The 22,399-nt window shown below is 39.4% G+C and overlaps 1 protein-coding gene across 1 annotated transcript in view; it reads right to left on the bottom strand.

The window, feature by feature from the left end:
* LOC150075239 (mitochondrial glutathione transporter SLC25A40-like) overlaps window positions 1-22,399 on the bottom strand; it is a 92,524-nt gene that overhangs the window by 67,759 nt on the left and 2,366 nt on the right. Inside the window, exon 2 of the mRNA XM_090388410.1 lies at window positions 3,661-3,827. Coding sequence (XP_090244536.1) covers window positions 3,661-3,827 — 167 coding nt within the window. The remainder of the gene's footprint in view (window positions 1-3,660; window positions 3,828-22,399) is intronic.

Raw genomic sequence — 22,399 nt, forward strand, 5'->3', positions numbered from 1 at the left:
TCAAAATGGGAAGCATTCAAGGAACTAATCTTGGAGGCTACCAGGCTTTACATACCAACTAAGAAATATTGTTCAAGGTTTAGGCCTAAATGGTTGTCAGATGAACTAATGAGACATGTGGCGGAGAAGAAAAATGCATGGGATACATACAAATTAATGGGTGACATGGAAGCCTATGATAGATATAAGTTGGTCTGTAACCAAGTCACAACGGAGATTAGGCAGGCAAAGGGAGACTACGAAAAATCCTTGGCAAAGGATGCAAAGAAAAACAGAAAAGAGTTCTTTACCTATTTAAACTCAAGAAGGAAAGGGATGAATCAGATTGGTCCACTGGATATTGATGGTTCAACAGTTGAGGATCCTGCTCAGGTGGCTAACAATCTAAACGAGTATTTTGCATCTACATTCACGCATGAGGAGTTATTCAGGAAGGAGAATGATGTAGGTAAAGTAAACATTGGTAGTGAGCTGGATGATTTTGTAATAACTGAGAGGAAAGTGGAGGAGAGATTGTTGAACCCCTAGCCATAATTATGAGAGCTTCTTTGGACTCAGGGGAGGTACCCATAGACTGGAGATGTGCAAATGTAACCCCAATTCACAAAGGAGGATCAAAGGCTGACATGAGTAATTATAGACCTGTTAGTTTAACTTCTGTTCCAGGTAAATTAATGGAGGCACTGGTTAAAGAAGCACTGCAGGATCATCTAGACAAGAATTCAGTTATAGCTCAGACGCAGCATGGTTTTGTTAAGGGCAGGTCTTGCCTGACCAATTTGATTGGATACTATGATGTAGTCACAAAAGAACTGGATGCATGGAATAACTTTGATATTATATATTTGGATCTTAGAAAGGCTTTTGATACTGTTGCACATGGAAGACTGCTGCACAAATTGGAGCAGTGTGGCATTGGAGGCAAATTGCTGCTATGGATAAGGGGATGGTTTATTGTTATTTTTGGATTTTAGGAGCATTAGCAACTAAGGCCATATTGCTCCGGGATATGCGGTGGTCATTCCCTGACCTTTCCGCATCCTCCGTATTTGGTGGTGACGGGCTCGAACCCCGGTCTAATCAAGAAGCGTGTGCTACGCACTGCTGCTCCTTCCCACCTGGCTACGGAGGCGCAGCACGGGATGGTTTAGTGGCAGAAGACAGAGAGTGGTAATCAATGGACACTGCTCAACGTGGACTAATGTTATTAGTGGAGTTCCTCAGGGTTCAGTGTTGGGTCCATTGTTGTTTTCGGTGTTTATGAATGATATTGATGATGAGATATCAAGTTTAATGTCCAAGTTTGCAGATGATACAAAGGTTGGCAGGGTTGTTAAGGACACCACTGACGTTATGCTGCTGCACCAGGATCTGGAAAGGTTGAACAGATGGGCTGAGAAGTGGCAAATGAAGTTTAACATTGACAAATGTAAAGTACTACATATGGGAAACAGTAACCCCAGAGCAACGTATCAACTCTGCGGTACTACACTGACAGTGGTGGAGAATGAAAAAGACCTGGGGGTAATTGTGCAGGCAGATATGAAGTTCTCTGAGCAGTGCAGACGAGCTGCAAGAATAGCTCATGGTGTCTTGTCAATGATATACAGGAATTTTTCTAGCAGGGATAAGGAGGTGATTATTCCCTTGTATAAGGCAATGGTTAGGCCACATCTTGAGTACTGTATACGGGTCTGGAGGCCTCATTTCAAGAAGGATGTAGAGCTGCTGGAACGGGTACAGAGAAGCAACAAGATTAGTGAATGGAACAAAGGGTTGCTCTTACGAAGAAAGGCTTAAGTTTTGCAAATTACAGAGTCTGGAGACTAGGCACTGGCAAGGTGATCTGATAGAGGTGTATAAGGCTTTGAATGGTTTGAGCATGCTCAATGCCAATGGGATTCTTCATCTTGCTCAGAATAATCAGCTCAGAGGGCATAAATTCAAATTGAGGAAGGACGGATGTCGGATAGATGTGCGGAAATTTGCCTTTGGCCAGCAGGTGGTTGGTTGGTGGAACCAACTTCCATCACTTGTTGTTGAAGTTGATAGCCTAAACAAATTTAAGGCTCAACTGGACAGGTATTTCGAGTGAACGGAGGGGTGAAATGGGAGTGGTGTGTTTTTTTTTGTTTTTTTTTTGGCTGATGCTGAATAAGCTTGCTTTCTTGCATCATATGCCTCTACTAATGCTAATGCTAATAATATGTCGATAGATAAATAAGAAAAAACCCTTGTATCTATAACATTCCATAATTTGACTCGCTATAAATTTTGTTATGTGTATATTTTTCTGTAAATTTCATGTAAAATGTCTAATCAAAATTTTTTAAGGCTGTATTTATTAGAAAAGAAGCAGTGAAGCTAGAAGGCTAAGATAATGAGCAAGTACAGGGTGTTCATTTTAAAAATAAACCCAACAACTATTAATGGAAAATACAATTTATTATGAGAATAATGTCACCGTTAATGTGGCCACTGAAGTGAAACCACACTTCATCAGTGAAATAAATTTTATTCAAAATTTCGATACTTTTGCAGCATAGTAAATTTTTAAATCGGCAAGAGTACCATAATATTTTTAATATTATCCCAAAACTCATGCATACTATGGATTCAGTATATAAAATACTTTAGGTGTTTTCTTACTGAAATGAGCTGAACCAGGTGATATCTCCCTTGAATACTGACTTTCAATAGAGATTTGTTTGGAGATTGCAATATTGTTTGCCTAATGTAGTCTAAAGTATCATGTGTAAGATACTGCAGTATTTACTTAAATATTTAACTTACTGTAATTATGGAGTCACAGATCATGTAAAGCATGTAGGTTTATTACTTGTCCAAGGTGGAAAATTCCTTAAGCAATTATGAATAAAGTGGCATACACTATCAAGTAGCATGCAATTAGTGTGAAATAAATTTTTCAAATTGATAGTGTTATTAAAGGGTATGGTTTGTGTTTTGAATAACATCTAACAGGAGAGAACATCAGAGTAGATCGGCAATTAAGAGGCTCATTAAAAAAGTCACAAAATGCTGGTGTGGAATGCCCAAACATTTGATGTATTGAAGAAGCAATTACTTATTGTTCTAGAAAATCTCTAAAATGGCCCTCTCACAGGAGGATTTCTTAATAATCCACATTTCAGCTAAGAATAATAATATGGTTACATCACTTAGACATTAGTCACAGCTACAGAAAATTTCCAAAAACATTGCAAACACTACCAGATACATAGGGATCACACTGAAAATGTTCTCTAACAAAAAAAAAATCTATCATGTTTCATGATATCAGAAACAAAGCTGCAGCGAAATACTTAAAGAAATACAATCAATTCAAAACTAGAGAATCTTTTCTGATCACCCTGTACACTGATAAAATCAGCAAGTGAAAGCAAAATATTATAAACTACAACAATAATTTTAAAACTTTAATTATACTCAAGTGATTTTGTGATATAAAATTCATAACTTATAATTTGAGAAATGCCAAAAGAAAACAGAGTTCATAATTATTATATTTAACTCATTTCAATTAAGTGTACTATACTGTTTCAAGCTACTTTTTTTCAGCCATGTGTTAATAAACGAAATCAACAATTATTTCTGATAGAAATTACAGATACTATTGATATAAAATCTAAATTTACGTACCATTGTTCCATTAAAATGGCCTGGATTCTTTTTATACCAATCACTGCTACCATCAACACAGTAACATAGGTGGTCCATTAAGCCATTGCAATATAAAAAACATTTTCTAGACTGAAATGTTTTTTCCTGAGCTTGTAGACGAGTTTTTACAACATCCAAAGGAGTAACTGAAAGAAAATGTATTTGAACTAAAAATTCTTGTTGAAATTAAAAATCAAATTTGTTAATTTTTAATACTGCATTGCTTTATTGTATTCTTTAGTAAGCAATAAAGATTATTTTATTTATTTATAATAATTGTGTGGTGCATTAACCATATACCTAGAGTACATATTTGTATATTTAACCCCAGGGGCTCACATCTGGTGAGTATGGGCTTGGTACACCCAGGGTCCTAAGCTGGATATCATCATTCTTCTCTTTCTTGGTGATTCCTTTCTACTTCTGTCTGTCTCTTTCTCACTCTGAGGGTAACTCGGGTTTTTTTTTTTTGGCTGGTGCAGCATAAGCCTCAGATTTCTTGCACCATATGGCTGCTAATAATAATAATAATAATAATATCTTCTTCAATTTATACTGTAACCTCCTTTCTAAAGTTAACATTACCTTAATTCTCACACAATGTTAAATATGGCAGGTTTTCTCCAGAAAATGAACTATGATTCATTGGAAAAGGCAACTTTTTTTCCCCAGTTATCAATGGCCCAATGATGCTGTTCAGAAGCAAACTTTAGGCATCACAGGTGTAAAATCGAAATACTATGAGCTTCTGTGATAACTGCCATTACTCTCTCTTGGAAAGAGGGCTGTAATGAATATTTAATTGAATTAATGTCTTATATTTTGGTTTCATATGTATGTTTAGGATCTAATTATTTATTAATTTTTCATTTCTAAGACAGTACACTCAACATTGCTATCCAGGATCCAGTTATTGGGCCATACCAGATGCCCTCAGCATGAAGTACATAACATGATGAACATCTAGATGTTCCTTATATTATGACCACAGTGCACCTAAGTTATTACTCTTTTATGTTTTCTTCTTTTTTTGACATACTTGCTACTACCTAATTTATGCTTTTTCCACTTAATGAACTTTCCAGGTATCAACTGGAACTCGTGGAGCTTAGAGTAGCAGAGTATTTTTTGATTTGTGATGACTGCTTTCTACCCCAACATGTTACAGAGGCAACAAGGAAAAGCAACGTTCTTGACTTAGTTATCAGTAGTGATTTATGATGTATTATAAATCTTCGAGTTAGGGAATCTTTGGATGGCAGTGATACTGCATATTAATATAGATTTTATTCAAAAAAATAGCTACAGTCAAGTGTAAAGAGAAGTGACTGTTTTCACAAGGGTCATTATAATGGGCTCAGACATTTTTTAAACTCTTTTCAGTGGAACAAACTGATATTGGCAAAAAAAGTAAATGGGAAGTGTTTAGAGCAGTAACCTTAAAGGCTACTAAGTGTTTCATACTGATTAAAAGATACTGTTCAAGATTTACACTAAAATGGATGTCAGATAAACTTGATGAGCTTGGTAGCAGAGAAAAAAAAAAAAGGGAAGATTACAAATTGTCAAGGGATACAATGAGAAACCAAGTTACTCAAGGGAGTTTAGCAGGGTAAGGGATATCATAAAAGTCCTTGGCTAGGAATGTAAAGAAATGCAGGAAGCAATTCTTCATAATTGTTAACACTAGAAGGAAAGATCAATCACATTAGTTCACTGGATATGAATAGTATTACTACTGATGGTATTTTGTAGATTGCTAATAAATAATAAATATTTTGCATCTACATTCATATAAGAAGTTGTCAGAGATTAGAATAAATCGGGAGAACTAACTTGGAGTGAAATGCTTTTATAATAACAGAAAGTAAAGTTGTTAAGAAAGTGCTACAGCTAAAAGTGAACAAAGCATTGGTGGGGGGGGGGGGCTGATGAAATCTATCCAATTATATCAAGAGAATCTGCAAGAGAGATAGCAATACCTTTGACTATAATAATGATGGTATCCTTAGATTCAGAGAAAGCATCTGTAGACTAGAGATGTTCAAATGTATCTCCTGTCACAAGGGTGGTTCCATGGGCACTGGTAGAATATTTTGCAAGGTGGTGCAAAAAAAAAAAATCCAAAAAAGAAAAAAAAGAAACTACAGTAGAATGTGATTATTTGAACCTTCAATTATCCGAACCACCACTGCCCACCAAAAAATTACAGTATCTACTTTTAGTGCACTGGTTGTTATGTTGAAATATTATTCCTGCTGCTTAATACATTTGTTTCTGATTGTTTGTTTGTTTGGGGATTTTTTTGGTGCATGGGCGTCTATGGCCATAATGTGCCATACATAGGTTAGTATTTATGCTGTTTCTCTATGGATCGAGAGTCAGGAAACTGATTGTTGACTAGCTAAAGGAGGTAGTATACATCGATTGCTTTGAGAAAGGTAAAAATCTTTGAGACATCTGTTTTATTGCCCAAAAGTGAACTAAGCGTTAGTGGGTCTTCAGTTGTGGCTGGATTGAAGTGATTCTGGCATTCTATTGCAAATTTTGTGCATTCCACAAGGATATGTTTCACTGAAAGCACTGTTTTACAGTGATCACACTGGGGGTGAATCTCCCCTCTTAAAAGGTAACCATGAGTATTAGTGTGACCTATACGGAGACGAACTAGTATTACCTCCTGTTGTCGAATTGCACTGAGGCTTGAAGGCCATTGCTCAAGATTTGGCTTGATACTTCGAAGCTTATTTTCAAGTTGGTTTTGCCATGTTGATTGCCACTGGTACATGCATTTTTCCTGTATTATTTGTCTATAATCTTGATGTGGAACTCTCCACTGTACATCAGGTGGTAAGTCGGCCGCTTTTGCGGCATTGTCCGCTAATTCATTTCCTGAAATTCCCATATGTCCTGGGACCCAACAGAAATGTATGGTTCTTCCAAGCTCAGATAAGGTATATAAAGAGTTTGTTATTTCTTTTACGACTGGGTGTGTGATGTTCATGGTGTTTTCCAGGGCTTGAAGTGCACTTAGAGAATCAGAGAAAATTATACTGTTTTCAATATTGGAGGTCTCGATATGCTTCAGTGCAACCTGAATTGCCAATAATTCGGCAGAAAATATACTGAACTCATGTGGCAGTTGGTAGGCCAATGTTATGTTCGGGAAAACTGCGGCGATTCCAATGTGGGTGCCATTCTTTGACCCATCTGTATGAACTACAACAAAGTTTGGAAACTGCTCCACCACTGCAAGGTACAATTGCAAGAAATTTTCTTTATGCAGTGCAGATTTATCCCATTTATTAAGGTATTTATCACATAAAGGTGGAGTAATGCTCCACGGAGCAAGGAATAGTGGAGGGGTATTTGAGATATTATCAAAACTCAGATTAAGTTCTTCTAGAAGATGTCTTATTCTTATACCTAACAGTCAGTTAGCAGTAGGGCGGTTATGGTATAACCTGCTGTGTTGAGGGGTGAAAAGTAATTCCCAATTTGGGTGTTCAGGCATAGATCTTATTTTATATACATAGCGTAATATAAGTTGTTGCCTTCTGATAGAGAGAGGGGGTTCGTGAGCTTCGGCATATAGACTATGTATTGGAGACGCGCGATATGCTCCTAGAGCAATGCGTATTGCACTATGTGCAATACGCATTGCTCTAGGAGCAATGCGTATTGCACGTGGAATACTTCCACGTGGAATACTTCCATACTTCCACGTGGATCAAGCCAGCGAAGGACACAAGGCCTTGCTGAGCTATACACTGGTGCCCCATAGTCAAGTTTTGATCTTATTAAAGATCTGTATAGCCGTAATAAGGTAAGGCGATCAGCTTCCCACTTTGTTGCTGAGAGAACCCGGATGATATTTAATTTTTGTTGGCAGGATGTTCTTAGTCTTTTAATATGTTCCAGGAAGGTAAGTTTATGATCTAAGGTGATTCCTAAGAATCGTATGCTGGGTTGAACTGCTATTGGTTGTCCCTTCAGTTGTAGTTCCGGGTGTGGGTGCAATTTATGTTGTCGGCAAAAATGGATGCACAACGTTTTTTGAGAACAAAGCTGAAAACCATTGGTTTGTGCCCATGTACTGATCTTATTTATTGCCCCTTGTAACTGTCTCTCGATCGTATTCATGTTTTTCGCATGGCAAGATGTTTGTTTGTTTGTTATTTGGTTTTTAGGAGCATTAGCAACTAAGGCCATATTGCTCCGGGAATATGCGGTGGTCATTCCCTGACCTTTCCCCATCCTCCGTAATTGGTGGTGACGGGCTCGAACCCCGGTCTAATCAAGAAGCGTGTGCTACGCACTGCTGCTCCTTCCCACCTGGCTACGGAGGTGCCGCATGGCAAGAAATACTAAGGTCATCTACAAACAGTGCCTTATCGATAGTGTTTGGAAGTTGTTCAGCAATGGTGTTTATCGCAATTATAAAGAGTGTAGCACTAAGTACAGAGCCCTGGGGAACTCCTTCTTCTTGAAAAAATAGTTCCGACAGTAAAGTTTTAAATCGAACCTGGAAAGTTCGCTTGTCTAGGAAGTTCCGTACGAAAATCGGGAGATGGCCCCGAAGTCCATGGCGGTGTAATTCGCGGAGTATTCCATACTTCCACGTGGAATCATAGGCCTTGCTGATGTCAAAGCAAATCATTACATGGTGTTCCAATCTAAGGAATGCATTCCGAATGGAATTCTCTAGTTTTACTAGTATATCTAGTGTTGATCTGTTCTGTCGAATGCCGAATTGTGCAGAATGTAAGAGATTGAAATTTTCCAGGTACCATATCAGTCGACGGTTCACCATCTTTTCCAGAATTTTGCAAAGGCAACTGGTCAAGGCAATGGGTCTATAGCTAGTAGGGTTTTTCGGGTCTTTTCCTGGTTTAAGGAATGCAAGGACTGTAGCGTGGTGCCATTGTTTAGGGAATGTGTCTTCCCGCTAGAGCCTATTGAACAGATCAAGAAGTGACTGCAGTGATTCAGCACTTAGTTCCTGTATCATCGAATAATGGATATTATCTGGTCCTACAGCGCTACGCCTAGATGTTGACAAGGCTCTATGTAGTTCGTGGATAGTGAATGGTAAGTTATATTGTTCTTCTGCTTTTGAAGAAAAGTTTAACTTTTGTTTTTCTGAATTTGCTTTGAATCTTCTGAAGGCTGGTATGTAACTTTCTGTTGCTGATGTTTGGCAAAAGTTTCCCCTAGTATATTGGCAATTTGGGTAGGGTCAGAAATGTTCTGCCCTCTCCATTCCATGATAGGCAGAGGTGTCGTTTGATATTTACCACTCATTTTCCTGATTGTTTTCCAAATTTTATGTGTGGGAGTTGCTTGATTGATGGTTGAAGTGAAGCAAATCCAAGCGGCCTTTTTATTACTGCGTCTAACATACCTCGCTCTTGCTCTAACGTGTTTAAACTGAATGAGATTAGCTGTGGTTGGATAGCGCCTAAAAGTATTCCAAGCTTTATTTTGGTCTCTTTTTGCTGCACGGCATTTGTCATTCCACCATATTTTTGGGTGTTCAGGTAATTTTGAGGAGGATTTTGGTATAGCTTGTCCTGCTGCGTGTAGTATAGTTTTTGTGACATACTCAACCACTTCCCTGGTTGGGGATTTTTGTATAATTTCAGGGTCCAGTTCAGCTAATTTTTTATACATCTTCCAGTCTGCTTTATCAATTAGCCACCGAGGAATTCTAGTAAGATGATAAGAGGGTTTATTTAGTAATTCAATTGTAATGGGAAAGTGATCACTATGCAGTGGGTCATTGTTTGCCGTCCACTTTAGAGTAGGATACAAAGTTGCAGAACAGATAGACAAGTCTATTGCAGTATATGTTCCAGAAGGAAGGTGAACATAAGTAGGTGACCCGTCATTTAGAAGGAGAAGGTTGTTATCATCTAAACATTTTTCAATTAGTTTTCCTCTTTGGTCGATATTGTTGTTACCCCATAGTGTGTAATGACCATTTAAGTCTCCCAGAATGAGGAAAGGTGTGGGGAGTTGAGCTATGAGGTTGTTTAGATCATTTTGTTGGATGGAAAAGCTTGGTGGAATATATAAGGAGCAGATTGTAATATGGATGTCAGCAGCTACACGGACTGCTATTGCCTCGAGGGGAGATTTCAGTAAGACCTGTTTGACAGGAACATATGGGTTTGTTATAACAGCTACACCACCATGTGCAGTATTTTGATCGGTTCTATCTTTTCTAAAGATATTGTAATAAGACAGTTTTGGTGTGTCTTGAGGTTTGAAATACGTCTCTTGGAGGCAGAGACATATTGGTGTGTATTTAGAGGTAAGGTCGTACAGGTCATTAATATTGGCATGGAAACCACGACAATTCCATTGAATTATTGTGTTCATTGTTTATCTATAGTTAGACTTTCCGAGTGTTTTCTTGGTGCTGAGGTTCTCTGTTTTTCACTCTTGTTTTTGTCTTTCTTTCGAAAGTAGGGCCTTTCTGTTTCCATGTCTTCTTCTACAAAAATGTGTAGGACCAGGTCATCTGGGGGTATTTCCTTAGTATCCATTTCCTGTTGGTGACCAAAGTTACGATTTGTTTTTCTTTGCGTCCTTCGTCCGGGGAGTGGAGATTTTCGATTGGTATAGAAACTGGCGTATTGACTGCCTGAGTGTGAGTTGCATTGTACAGTGTTTTTACATAGTTCGAGAAAGACTCTTTTGGGGGTACTGTTAGTTCAGTTTGCGATGCGGTTGATTGGAATTTTTTGGTGATTTGAGCATACGTAGATCTATTTGCAAGGGTTGGTGGTGAGACGTTTCACTTTGCTTCTTGATAGGACACATTATGATTGGTTTTATAAATCTGAATAAGTTTCTCAGTTTTCCAGCGATCGCATGTTCTAGCGTAAGCGGGATGATCTTTTTTGCAGTTTGGGCATATCGGTTGGGGAGCAGTACAGGCTTCGCAGTTGTGTTCAACTGACCCGCACTTTGCACAAGCAGGAGTTCCCCGGCAAGCTGTCTGGGAATGGCCGTACTTCTGACATCGGAAACACCGTAGTGGGTTTGGAATATAAGGTCTGACATTACAGACCAGATATCCAGCCTTAATGGATGCTGGGCGATGTGGTGTATTAAAGGTCAGAATGAGATTGCGTGTAGGAGTCAGAACTCCTTTTCTGGTGGAAATTCTCTTGACCTGTATAACGCCTTCTTCTTTAAGTTCTTCAAGCATCTCCTCTTCGGACACATCTATTAAATCCCAGTCAGAGATCACTCCTTTAGAGGTGTTCAGTGATCTACGGGGTGTCACAGTAACTGGTATTCCAGCAAAGAGATTAATATTCAAGAGCCGCTCTGAGTGTTTACTATTAGAGGTCTCGATCAGAATATCTGCTGACCTAAGTCTTTTTACAGACTTAGGAGCTCCAGCTCTGCTTTCTAATTCCTTTTGTATTCTAAATGGCGAGATTTTGCCAATTGCATTTTCACCAGTTGAGTGCATGATCAGGAAAGCTGGAGAAGGATTGATGTCAGAATCAGTTTTCTGCCATTTTGAAGTTCCTGCAATAGAACTATCTTTCTTTTTTGATGTCCGGGGTGCATCTGGCAGCCCAGATAAGTCCGAGTTTGATTTACTCATGACGTGCTCTTTTTGGCCCCGGGAGATTATCTTTTTCTCCCAGGTTACCAGCCCCGCCACATGGAGGCAAGAGCGGTGCCACCTAGTGACCCAAGCGAAGAGAAGGTTAGTATTAATGAAAAATAAAAAGGGGGTTAAAGAAAGGTGCTTTCCTTTCTGGGTTATATAATTTGAAAGATCTATTCAATTATAATGCTCAAGAGTTAACGGACCTGCGAAATTCAGGAGAAACATATATACAGTAAAGCGTATCAGATAATCACTATGAAAAGGCGCTGTGGTCACTAACATCGCTTGGCACTCGGGGCCATTTGTTTCCGATTATTTATTCGAAGATATATGCAGTATAGCATAGAAATAGTCTTAATTTGTCATTACAGGAATTAAAAATCAAATGTTGGCTTTAGCAACTGCATGGACCCAGGACAGTCTCCCACGACCTTGATGCATCATTGTCTGTTGTATCATTCTCCATTGTGAGTGCGGGAGTATGGCCGGGGGGGGGGGTATCTTTCACTCAATCTTCTACGAGCCACTGCAGTGTGAGGTTATTTCAGGTGTTTTGTTTCTAATCACTCATTCCAGATTTTGTTCATGACTTTTCAGAGTGAAATATTGTGTCGTTTTGCTTTTTAATTTTAATACTGCTGCCGCTAATAATGACATCTACAGGCAAAAGTAACCTTAATGTGCTATCGATAGAAGACAAGATAACAATTATTAATAGACTGGAAGGGCGAAACTGGTGTATCGCTTGCTAAGATTTTTAATGTTGGTACAGCAACCATATCTGACATAAAGAGCAGAAAAAATAAAATTCTGAAATATTTCATATTTCAAAAAACACTTCAAAGTTATACAATGAAGATGGCTCTAAAGAAAAAAAAGGAAAACTATGAAAAAAAGCTAGTGATGAGAAATTAAAAGACTTTATTTATGCTTTCTACATAAGAGAAGTGGACTTCTGGACCTCTTATGTGAAAAAGTGTTACGAAAAAGTGTTACAACTGAATCAAAAGTTTAAAAGCCCATCTGAATTTAAAGCAAGTACAGAATGGCTGAAAATTTTCAAATCTTGCCACGGTATAAGAGAGCTTGAAATTCAAGGAGAAGCTTTATCAGGTGATGGCCCGAAAGCAGAAGCTCTTAAAGAGTCTTTTCTGAAAATGGCAGAGGAAGGTTTTTCCAAGGATGAAGTTTACAATGCAGATAAAACTGGTCTTAATTGGAAGTCATTCCCTCGTAAATCACTTCCATCATGAACACTACACAAAACACTGCCTATACATGACCAGATAAGGCAAAAGCCTCTTCACAAGCTGTACAAAAGCGGCTAATGGTGGAAACCCTGGGGTACGCAACAACAACACGTGAATCCCCTGAATCACAACGCAAAATGGCTGCTCCTGGTTTCAAAACTAACAAACAGTGTGTTACAATTATGGTATGTGCAAATACAAGTGGACAGCATGTTTATCATTGTTAGTGATTGGGAAATCCAAGATGCTTTAAAGGTGTAAAGTGCCTACTAGTACAATATAAAGGACAGAAAAATGCTTGGATGAATTCCAACATTTTTTTGGATTGGTTTAGCCAAGATTTTATTCCAAGTGTGAAGAAGACTCGAGAAAATAAGGATAAAGCTGGTAAAGTTTTGCTTATTATCGATAATGCACCATTACACTTTCCTCTTTAAAAACTGAATTTGACTGATGAGAACTTGATTGTCAGGTTTTCACCACCAAAGGTGTTATTCAAGGTGTTATAGAGACACTAAAAACAATGTAAAAAAAAACAAGTCTTGCATCACTTGCTGCTACCAGAAGTGAGATGAAGAGAGCATGGCTGAGTTTTAAAAGAAGTTCAATATTAAGGATTGGTGCTACATGTCAGCAGATGCCTGGAACATGTTGTCAGAGAGAAATCTGAAAAAGGCATGGCATAAACTACAGGGTGTTGCCGAAGAGAAGGTCACACATGCAAGATTTGAATGAAGATGTAGGTGAGATTGTAACTTTATTTCAAGGGATTCCTTGGTTTTCTGAGAGTGGGCAAAGTGATGCAAAGGCATAGTTAAACAATGATGCTGATGATCCTGGTTATCATATTTTAACTGAAGAAATTGTTGCATTAGTCCAGGATGAAGAATGTGCTGACTTTAACCAAGGAGATTCTGATGATGAAGAAGACAAAGTGGGCCCACTCATTCGGGGGTCTTCACTGGCTAGAAGCTGCTGTGACATGGTGTGAGCAACAGTCTGAATGCAGTTCTACAGAGATACTCTATTAAAGAGGATGAGAGACCTTGCCATGAAAAAAAAAAAGACAATCTCGCATGGTTGAAAGAAAAATTCAAGATTACATATTTTAAAAAATAAACCTTCCCAAGATTCATTAGATCCCATAGATCTGCAACAGTCTGCAGTGGAGGGCAATATTGTACCCTTGATGTGGTTTGCATTTGTGTTGAAACTGAGGAGATTTAAATTTTATTTGGTGGGCATTTATTTTCATCATGACGGTGACATTGCATTACAATTGAATTGGGCGCCTCCATAGCCAGTTGGGAAGGAGCAGTAGTGCGTAGCACACGCTTCTTGATTAGACCGGGGTTCGAGCCCGTCACCACCAAATACAGAGGATGCGGAAAGGTCAGGAAATGACTACTGCATATTCCTGGAGCAATATGGCCTTAGTTGCTAATGCTCCTAAAAACCAAATAACAACATAACAACAATTGAATTACATTGGAAGCTTGCTGGACCACTTGCAAAGTGAGAGGGTTATTATCTGCATGGAATGGACTATAACTCGAAAAACACATCATAGTTCAGCAGAGCTACTGATGAATGGGAACGATTTTTGGAGGAGTTGATTACTCAGCATGACCTGTTCATTCACAACCAATGATTTAAACACAGGACATTGTGGACAGTAAACGGAGAATCCAATATTGATGTGACACTATCAACTATTCATACATCTGATTTTATCACTAAATGGGTTGTCAAACCAGTTTGGGTATCCAATGATCACCAAGTAATCAAGTTCCAGTTGAGATTGATATCCCATTGTATTCCTAGATATACAGGGTGTATTGTACAGCTTTTCATTAAAATCAGCAAACTGGGATACTTCTGATGAGCAGTTGCATTCTAAAACTGGAGTGGTAATGCTGGATGAGATTGGTGCACTACCTGGGAATGTGGCTGCCCAATTATTACAAGATTGGTTACAGGAGGTGTCTGAAAAGGCTATGAGATGCACCTAGATAATGGTCATTTAATGATGCACAAGCTGCTATGGCTATAATGCACACCACCTAGATATGATGTGCTCCAGTCAAGTGGACACCAGAACTAACATCTCTCTGTAAGGAAACCATTAAAGCAAGGAAACTCTATCAGAAATGTAAGTGTAGGGGAGGCAATGAAATACAAATGAAATTCAATTGAAAATGAATACAGACAAGCAAGACGGAAATTCACACAATGATCATTAGAGAAAAGTATAATGCACAAAAAAATCCTGATACAAACACGTGGAAACAACAATCCCTGGGATTGGTATATAAACTGTGTAATAACAAATTATGGCACCCTGCTGGAGATGTGCATTCAATTCAGGCTGCAGGAAGGATGACTCGTACTTGGGAGGAAAGTATAACACTAATACTGGACCATTTGGTGGGAAATTTGAACCATCACAATGAGAATGAAACTAATATTTCAGCATATGAAGGAATGATATTGCTTAATGAGAACTACACTGGCATAGGAAATGAGCCCCAATTTCAAACAGAGGAGCTGAAGATGGCAATTCATAATATAAAAATAATGAATGTCCGAGCATGGACCTGGTTGTGGGTGAGGTAATTATAAAAAGTGTTTGTTTGATGCCAGCACAGCTGCTTACTATATATAATGCCCGCTTGAGAGACGAGATTTTCCCGGATATTTGGAAAGAAGCATTATTGAAATTAATTTTAAAATTGCAATTTCATACTGTCCAATAGCATTTCTAAGTGAATTAGGGAAAGTCTATAAACATATGTTGGTTGTCAGAATAATCAGATATGTCTGCGACAATAGCATCCTGTCATATGCACAATATGGTTTCACTCAAGGCACAGGAACAGATGATCCGCTTAGGCAGCTAGTGACTATAGTGCAGCAATTGCAGGTGAAATACTGTCTAGGTATCTTCATTGATTTTGCCAGAGTGTCTGATAAAATAAATTGGCAAAGTGTCTTAATAGTGTAAGGTAAGGTGCAGGCATTATCAATCCACTGCAGGATGGAAGTCTCCTTAACAATTTATGTTGAAGGAAATGGAACATAATCTGCCACGCTGGTCCAGTACAGGTTGGCGGATCAACTGTATTTTGCAGCCAGTGGCTTAAACCCTGGTCTACTCAAAGAGCGTATGCTACTGCACTCCTGCTCCTGACCACTCTGCTATGGTAACACGAGGCTATATTTTCCCATCAGATTTATTTCATAATCAAGGATTACTTCAACGGAAAAGTAACTGTTAAGTCAGCATCTGGGTCAGTTACCAGAATTATTCATAGGGGATGTCCACAAGGATCTGTATTTGAGCCTATGATGTGGAACCTAGTCATAAATGACTGGCTGAAATGCAACTGCATCAATGTAAATATGGTAGCACATGTTGGCAACCTGGTTATTAGCATTAGCATTGGCACATGATACAAGAAAGCAAGCTTATACAGCATCAGCCAAAAAAAAAAACCCTTCCTATTTCACTGATCCATTCATTCCAAATGTTTGTCTAGTTCTGCCTAAATTTATTTAAACTATCGACATCCACAACAACAGATGGAAGTTTGTTCCAGCAATCAACTTTTTTTTTTGTTAGTTGTTGGCGCATCAGCTTCTGTGGCCATAACGCACCTCCCAAAGGTGTGGCCATAACACACCTCCCATCTTTTATAAACAAAGGCTCTTCACACTGATCTCTACCATTTCAAGTGAATCGCAAGATTTTGAAGCTACCTATGTCAAACTCAAGTAAGTACCAATCTACTGTACTTCAAGTGACTGTAGTCTATGTGCCCCCATCACCATCTCAAGACCTTATCCTTGAAGTAGCAAACTGGATCCTGCACCAGCTGCAATTGGCCACTGTAAACATCGTATGTGGTGACTTCAATCTACCCCCTCAACTTAATAACCTAAAGCAACTGTTCCTGTCTCACCTTCTTACCGCAGACCTCTCTCTGCCTTGTCAGCGAACTCCCAACTCGTGGGCCTAACCAACTTGATCTAATACTAGCCTCCATACCATGCATCATCGATAAAACCTTAGAGACGGTGCTGAACTCTGACCATTATGCACTTTTAATGCCAACTAATCGCCATCTTCCAAATCGGCAGAACAAAACCATGTCACATGTCAGCCCTACATTCCTGAACATACCGAAATGCATCGAGGCAACATTTTTAATCCCTTGGTCAACCCTAGAGTTATGTGATATCCAATTAGCCATCACCCTCCTTACCAATTGGATTATATCTGTAACAAGTTATGCAGCCACAAGAAAGATCACAATTTCCCCTTACTCTAAAGCATGGTGGTCTCACGACCTGAAGAAACGATTCGACCTCAAGCAACATCTACATAAATTGTGGAAGCAATCTCACAACATTACGGACAGAATTGCATACTCTAGAACTCAAGCTGAGTTTAACCGCCAGAAATCCACAGCGATCAAATTGTACCTTGACAGGACCATGCGCATAGGGAAAGTTCCATATAAGGATACCCCTTCAGGTTTTCCCCCTTAACTTGATCCCCAAAGCTGGCGTGACTACATCACTAGGTTTACCACCACTCTCAACCCAGAAGACCAGCCCTCGCTACCAACATCTGACACCACTTTTGACCCACTGACAACCATAATAATATCGAGACAAGAATTAATTAATGCCATCAACTCACTGCCAGCAACTCCTACTACTGGACCTGACGGGATTCTGCAATTTATGCTTAAGAGCCTGAGTCCTTACATCCCACAACGTCTGTTACATATCTTTAACTTGGTGCTCTCAAAGCGCTGTTTCCCACACCAACAGAAGGAATACCTTGTCAAACCAAGGCAAAAATTCGAGTTCCATCACTTGTGAAACGCTACAGACCAATCTCAAATTCATTGTCTATTGAAACTGCTAGAAAAAATACTGCTCCCGATTCTCACTATGCAAATCCTGCCAGACAGTCCTCCACAAATCCACTATGCACTCCCACACAGAACAACTGTGACCAACCTTCTAGCAACAACTAACAGAATCCTCACAGCCTTTGAGAACAGAGACGAGCTGGCAGCCACCTACATAGACATTGAATCTGCATTTGATGCCGTGCACAACCCGTCTCTCCTAAAACTACTAGAAAAGCACTATCAGATAGGTGGCGACATCTTAGCTTTCCTCACATCTCTGCTGAATAACCGAATAGTCAAATTATGTGTAGATAACTCACGATACCGCAAAGTAATGTCAGTTGGAGTCCCGCAAGGGACAGTGATATCTGGTCTTCGCTGCCCTTATTGCTCCACTGGTAATCCAAAAGTTAAATATCCTGGTATATGCTGACGATCTAAAGGTACTCACAAAAATTAAAGCAAGCCAAAACCCTCACCAAGTCTCAGAAGAGCTAACCTCCACTCTTTCTTCAATATGTATGTACCTCAAACAATTTGGTCTGCGTATCAATTCTGAAAAGTGAGAAATCATAGTCTTCTCATTAAAAAAACAGCCAACAAAATTCTATCCAGCCCTCAATGGAGCCTCCATCCCTCTTGTCCAACATCACATTGACCTAGGAATAAGTTTCAATCCGAAGCTTCTTTTCGACCAGCAAGTAGACATACTCCTCACAAAAGCCGCCAGACTGAGATGGATATGTAAGCATTTGCACCATGTAACAGATAAATCCACCACGGTGAGATACTTCTCAACAATAGTGTAGCCACCACTTCTCTATGCTGCAGAAATTTGGGCATCTGCATCTCCTTCTACCATCAATCCAGCTTCTCAAGTGGGCATGCCACAAACTTAGCCTGCCTCCACAGCTCCAGACCACCGATATGGCCAATGCACTTAACATCCCAAGGCTCAAATTGCTCATTAATGAAAGAAGGCTCGTCACAACAGTCAAACTCATGACTGGTCTCATCTCATCTCCTCCCCCTCCTTCTGGGAAAACTGTGCATGGAGGATCCCACCGGAACGTCTACAAGCAATCCCCCAGTTATATGCTCTGCAAAGGTGCTTCATCTGTCGGACCAGTTTCTTCCTCAGCAGACGTTATCTTGAGTCCAGGACCTAGATGTTGACTTCAATAAGTTCTGTCATGATAGACAATATAGGAAAGGAATACTCAGTGGGGTAGCCAAGGCTACTACTATTATAATTTGATTCTTGAGAAATGTATATTCTTAACCCAAAGAACTATGTACATATTTTGTATAAGGTAATGATCAGGCCACACCTAGAGTACTCCAGAGCTGTATACTAGAGTATACAGGTCTGGAGGCCTCATTTCAAGAAGGATGTAGAGATGCTGGAACGAGTACAGAGAAGGGCAACAAGATTGGTGAATGGAACAAAGGGGTGCTCTTACGAAGAAAGGCTCAAGTTTTGCAAATTACAGTGTCTGGAGACTAGGCACCAGCGAGGTGATCTGATAGAGGTGTATAAAGCCTTGAATGGTTTGAGCATGCTCAATGCTGATGGGATTCTTCCTCTTGCTCAGAATAATCACCTGAGAGGGCATAAATTCAAATTGAGAAAAGACAGATGTAGGATAGACGTGAGGAAATTTGCCTTTAGCCAGCGGGTGGTTGGTTGGTGGAACAGACTTCCATCCCTTGTCGTGGAAGTTGATAGCCTAAATAAGTTTAAGGCTCAGTTGGACAGGTATTTCGAACGAACAGAGGGGTGAAGTGGAAGTGGTTATTTTTTATTTATTTATATATATTTTTTTTTTTTGGCTGATGCTGCATAAGCTTGCTTTCTTGCATCAAATGCCTCTACTAATGCTAATGCTATTTATGCACTTCAATATATCCTTATTGTATGTATTGTGAAGCAAATGATTGTACACTCACTTAATGTTCTATATATGTAGTATACTAAAGTCATTTCTCCATTTTCCTGTACTTTTTTTTTTTTTGCACTTATTTATCATTTCTATTATTTATTTATGAATTTTGGTCCCTAAGGCAATAATGTCTCTGTAGTACAATGTTAACCCCTGGCTACTGTGCCGTGATGGGCTGTTGCAACTAATATTATGTAAATTATCATTCTAAGAGTTGCAATAAAGATTCTTCTTCTTAAATGGAAATGAGTGCAAGAATATTTGCTGATGCTATCGAGGCAATGTTAGGTGGGTTACAAAACTGCTAGCTTGGGGGGATTCACAGACTAATAGGTTAACAGTAGCCGCAAGCAGAGGTGGAAATGATTCTTGCACTGCGTCTATTGGAATGAGCAGCAGCCCAGAAAACCAGTTGATTTCAGGAACTGCTGGGAGTCATGAAACAAGTAAACACATGGGCCGTGTTAGAGTAACTAAGACTAAGAACAGGTGCATGTATACTTGCATGTGCACCAATGCTAGGAGTATAGTAAACAAATTTGATGAATTTGAAGAGCTGGTTAAGACGTCCAAGGCAGATACTGTTGGGATATCAGAGACTTGGTGCACTCAGATATAAGGGATGCAGAATTGGAATTTGGAGAGTACAATGTGTACAGAAAGGACAGACAAGATACAAAGGGAGGAGGGGTTATGCTGTTAGTTAAGAAACACAAAATCTAAGGAAGTGCATCCAGTTGACATAGATGGACAGTGCAACGTTGAGTCAGTTCGGTGGGACATAAGTACTGGGAAAGCAAAAGTGAGGTTAGGAGTTTGTTATAGGCCTAATGATTCTGATGAGTGCAATGAACAATTATACTGAGAAATAGTGGGCCAGTAAATCAGTATCTTATAATGGGGGATTTTAACTTCCAAGATATCGGCTGGAACTTGTGGTTGGTCACTTGCACACCAGCACAGCTTTTGTGGCTTTACTGGATGATGGTTTTCTACAGCAGCATGTTAGAGAGGCAACAAGAGATAGTAACACTCTTAATCTGATTATCAGCTGTGGTTATTCATGCATTAATAATTTACAGATAAAGGAACCACTAGGTAGTAGTGATCACAGTGTACTAATGCAGGATTTACTTAGAGAAGTAACTACCATCAGGAGTAATGGGAAGGGTTTTTGCTTTTGTAAAAGTGACTACAGTGGTTTCAGACAGTTTGTAAATTCTATACAATGGGATCAACTGATGTTAAAAACAGCAAATTTTAAATGGGAAGCTTTAAAGGAAAAAAACTTGGAAGCTACTAGGTTTTTCATACTAACTAAGAAATACTGTTTAGTTTCAGGCCCAAATGAGGTCAATTGAACTAATGAGACTCGCGGCAGAGAGGAAAAATGCATGGGATGCACATAAATTGTCAGGCGACACAGAAGCATTAGCATTAGCATTAGTAGAGGCATTTGATGCAAGAAAGCAAGCTTATGCAGCATCAGCCAAAAAAAAAAAAAAAAAAAAAAACCACTTCCACTTCACCCCTCTGTTCGTTCAAAATACCTGTCCAGCTGAGCCTTAAACTTATTTAGGCTATCAACCTCCACCACAAGGGATGGAAGTCTGTTCCACCAACCAACCACTCGCTGGCTAAAGGCAAATTTCCGCACGTCTATCCTACATCTGTCTTTCCTCAATTTGAATTTATGCCCTCTCAGGTGATTATTCTGAGCTACAGGAAGAATCCCATCAGCATTGAGCATGCTTAAACCATTCAAGGCTTTATACACCTCTATCAGATCACCTCGCTGGTGCCTAGTCTCCAGACACTGTAATTTGCAAAACTTAAGCCTTTCTTCGTAAGAGCACCCCTTTGTTCCATTCACTAATCTTGTTGCCCTTCTCTGTACTCGTTCCAGCAGCTCTACATCCTTCTTGAAATGAGGCCTCCAGACCTGTATACAGTACTCTAGGTGTGGCCTGACCATCGCCTTATACAATGGAATAATCACCTCCTTATCCCTGCTGGAAAAATTCCTGTATATCATTGACAATACTCCATGAGCTACTCTTGCAGCCCGTCTGCACTGCTCAGGGAACTTCATATCTGCCTGCACAACCACCCCCAAGTCCCTTTCATTCTCTACCACTGTCAGTGTTGTACCATAGAGTTGATACGTTGCTCTGGGGTTGCTGTTTCCCATGTGTAGTACTTTACATTTGTCAATGTTAAACTTCATTTGCCACCTCTCAGCCCATCTGCTCAACCTTTCCAGATCCTGTTGCAGAAGCATAGTGTCAGTAGTGTCCTTGACAACCCTGCCAACCTTTGTATCGTCTGCAAACTTGGACATTAATCCCGATATACCATCATCAATATCATTTATAAATACAGAAAACAATAATGGACCCAACACTGAGCCCTGAGGGACTCCACTAATAACATCAGTCCACGATGAGCAGTGTCCATTGATTACCACTCTCTGTCTTCTCCCCCTCAACCACCCCTTTATCCATAGCAGCAATTTGCCTCCAATGTCACACTGCTCCAATTTGTGTAGCAGTCTTCCATGTGCAACAGTATCAAAAGCCTTTCTAAGATCCAAGTATATAATATCAAAGTTATTCCCTGCATCCAGTTCTTTTGTGACTGCATCATAGTATCCAATCAAGTTGGTCAGGCAAGACTTCCCCTTAACAAAACCATGCTGTGTCTGAGCTATAACTGAAGTCTTGTCTAAATGATCCTGCAGTGAAGCCTATAGTAGATACAAGCTAGTCTGTAATCAAGTCACAAAGGAGGTCAGGCAAGCCAAGGCAGATTATGAAAAATCTTTGGCAAAGGATGCAAAGAAAAACACAGACTTCTTTACTTATATAAACTCAAAAATGAAGGAGATGAATCAGATTGGTCTACTTGATATCAATGATTTGACTGTAGATGATCAATCTTAGATAGCTGCCAAACTAAATGAGT

The sequence above is a fragment of the Mastigoproctus giganteus genome, chromosome 14 (assembly GCF_048544385.1).
Source record: "Mastigoproctus giganteus isolate SK-2022 chromosome 14, ASM4854438v1, whole genome shotgun sequence".
In the NCBI taxonomy this organism is placed as follows: Eukaryota; Metazoa; Arthropoda; class Arachnida; order Uropygi; family Thelyphonidae; genus Mastigoproctus; species Mastigoproctus giganteus.